Raw genomic sequence first — 2,725 nt, 5'->3', positions numbered from 1 at the left:
GTGATTTCTGCCCAGTGCTCTGGATGTCGTGCTGGTCACGCAGAATTTCGGAATCCTTTTGTGTTCAATGGCTTGCTAAGAAATGGGCGCGTGTCGACATCGCGGCGTATATCGCATGGTTAGCGGAAACAGCCAATCGCCGGTCAGACTGTCCGCTGATGTATAATGCTCATTGAGCTGATTGAATGCAATATCTCGTGTTGGCATGGTGTATTTTTGAGAGTGAGAGGGTCTTCGCTAGGCATGATAGTCGTAGACTTGTAACTTTTTGGCTGGGTTGGAGGGGTATCCCGAGACGATCCGACGACGCATTACTGTCGATGTCTCCGATATGGGAAAAGACAGTTCCGGCTGCGTCTCGTGGCCAGACCAATCGATCTTGTTCGGGCGGGCTTGAACAACTGCAGTCTTTTAGGCGATAGCGTTGATCTTGAACACGTCACAGGAGCGATGACCTTCGGCCCGTTTTGCATATGTTCTGCGAGGAATCTCTTAGTTGACTTTCGAAATTACCATCCCGGGATAAAAGACTTACATGGATGATGACCCGGCAGGCTCCATACCTACCAGACTCTTGTCGAAGTTGATCAAAGCCAGGCTTGCCGGAAATAAGTTTATGATCACCGAAAAGGGGTTTCTTGCTGTTCACAGTCTGTCTCATGTAGAAGACTTGAGATCGCGCGTAACATTTGACTTCTGCATTCAGGTTGTTTTTCGCGGCCTTGGTGGCCGTTTTGCTAAGGGTCTGGAGTGTGGTGTAGGGCTGCGATGGATCTCTCACTTGTCAACCTCCCCTAGGACTGAAATAGCCCTCTCATGTCGCATAGTCCCAATCAAGCCGAGAAATTGACTGAAAAGTCCATGAAGTCAACCTTCAATGACGACGTGACGTTGCTCGCAGGTCTCGCGACGAGCGGGCTGATATCAAGGATCCATTCCTCACCCCCGTTCTCATGTTCATCCGCAAAGATCCAGCAGATCTCACGCAGGGGAATCTTCTCCTTGACGTTGCCGTCGGCGTCCTTAATCAGTCGGTAGACCCAGGCACTTTTGCCATTTTCGTCCGACTCGCGAACAACCATAAGAGTTACTCCTTTGGCCGGGTCCACGGTGTCGCTGATGGCACTGACGCTCCAGTCTGCCCATATGTCACAACCGACGGTGCTCAGCTGGGGTTTGCCCAGGTAGTACTCCACGCCGGTCTTGACCCACTTCTGGGCCGGATCTTCGGGCTTGGTGGGGACCGATGCCCTCCGGAGACCCAAGACTAAACCGGCCTGATCGTAGCGCTCCGTCCAATCCGCCCAGAAGGTTACGTTGGCGGACTGGAACTTTGAGAGCAGACCGGACGATGTGCGTGTGATGGGAACTGTACGTAGCGGCGTTAGCATTGACTCTGCTGTACCTGGTAAACCCTTACCATTCCACACATCAGTGGTTGGGGGCTTTCTCCAAATGTCGGTGCCCGCGGGTGCTTCCAGAATGAAAGATCCGGGGGTGGTTGTTGCGGCGGAGGTGGCCGTGAAGGCGGCGAGGAGTGCAACATTAAGTCTCATGGCGGCGGATGGGCTTGTTCGTGACTTTGACTGGTATCGGGTGGAAGGCTCATCGTACATATATAGTTGTGTCCAAGCGGGCAATTGCCAACTTACCCCACATCCATCGCCAGCCTGCAACATCCCTGCCTTGACCTACAACAGGGTAATAGGTAACATTGAAGCGGAGTTGGATGTATAGGTTGCATAGAAAGGTTCAATTCCGCGGCGGAGTCTCCGCCGTCCCCGTTGACTATCATCCGGCGTTCATCCGAAAGCCTCTGTTAGTTTTGGGATGGCGGCATAACCAAGATTTCGAGCGTTGCATGAGCCATGATCATATGGGGTAATGAGTCCTGCTTTGCGGAGTGTTTGGCAAGCAAGGCACCAACTTCTTGGAACTTTCTGAGATGTCTCGATCAGGAAAAAGTCCGACTGTGCAGCATACCGTGCAGGGCCCATAGAGTGAACGGCTTCTCGTTCGTAGGGAGTCAACAAGCCTGGGCCGTCAGTGCCTGGATGGAGACTGATGGAAACGTGGCGGTACTCGTGTTAGGTCTCCCACTAGTCTTCTGAATCGTGCGGGACGGTTTGTTCGATGACTGAGAGAGAAGCTTGACTATATACCAGGGGCTCCTGGCTGAGGCTTCAACACGCATCGAGGTCAGCGTGGATGTATACAGTCGTCTGGTGCAGTTGGGTGAGAGCTTGGTGCAATCCATCGTCATCGATAACTGTGACCACCGAGACATGGAAAGTTACCGGCCAGGTGATTAAGGTCAAATGCCGTAACAAAGAGCTGGTTTCCATAGTCGAATGCTGTGGGGATGCACTCTCCCATCTTCTCCTGCTACCAGGCACCGAAACCTCTGCGTCGACGACTGAGTCAGACGCGTCGGCATGAAGCAGGCGGCTTGCGCGGGAGCTGAGAATGAGAACTGTCAGGAGGATGTCTTGGAGATTGAAAGTCAGGTTTGTGTATCTCACCTATCAGATGCCCTGAGCACCGATGTGCGTTCTGCAGCTGGCAGTTTTCTTGCGGGCTTTAGATGAGAATTCAAATGCCTCCTCGACGGTAGCAATACTGAGGCGACAAGAGAGAAGGAGTTGGCTTTGAATTCGAGTCTGATCAGATTCTCGTGCCATAGTGTCTTCGAATTTGGGTGTGTGTTGCAACTCGAGAAAACAAA

General features: G+C 52.4%; 1 protein-coding gene across 1 annotated transcript; it reads right to left on the bottom strand.

Moving 5' to 3' along the window:
- Positions 1-833: 833 nt before the first annotated feature.
- FIESC28_11622 (uncharacterized protein) lies at positions 834-1,556 on the bottom strand (the record flags this gene model as incomplete). The annotated part of the gene is made up of 2 exons (XM_031165742.1): positions 834-1,369; positions 1,421-1,556. The coding sequence occupies 2 exons, from the start codon at positions 1,554-1,556 to the stop codon at positions 834-836; spliced, it is 672 nt and encodes a 223-aa protein (XP_031010199.1).
- Between the last annotated feature and the right edge of the window lie 1,169 nt (positions 1,557-2,725).

Source organism: Fusarium coffeatum, assembly GCF_003316985.1.
Source record: "Fusarium coffeatum strain FIESC_28 chromosome Unknown BRIP53273_contig_445, whole genome shotgun sequence".
Lineage (NCBI taxonomy): Eukaryota > Fungi > Ascomycota > Sordariomycetes > Hypocreales > Nectriaceae > Fusarium > Fusarium coffeatum.
The sequence above is the reverse complement of the archived record's forward strand: the minus strand, read 5'-3'. Positions and strand labels throughout refer to the sequence as shown.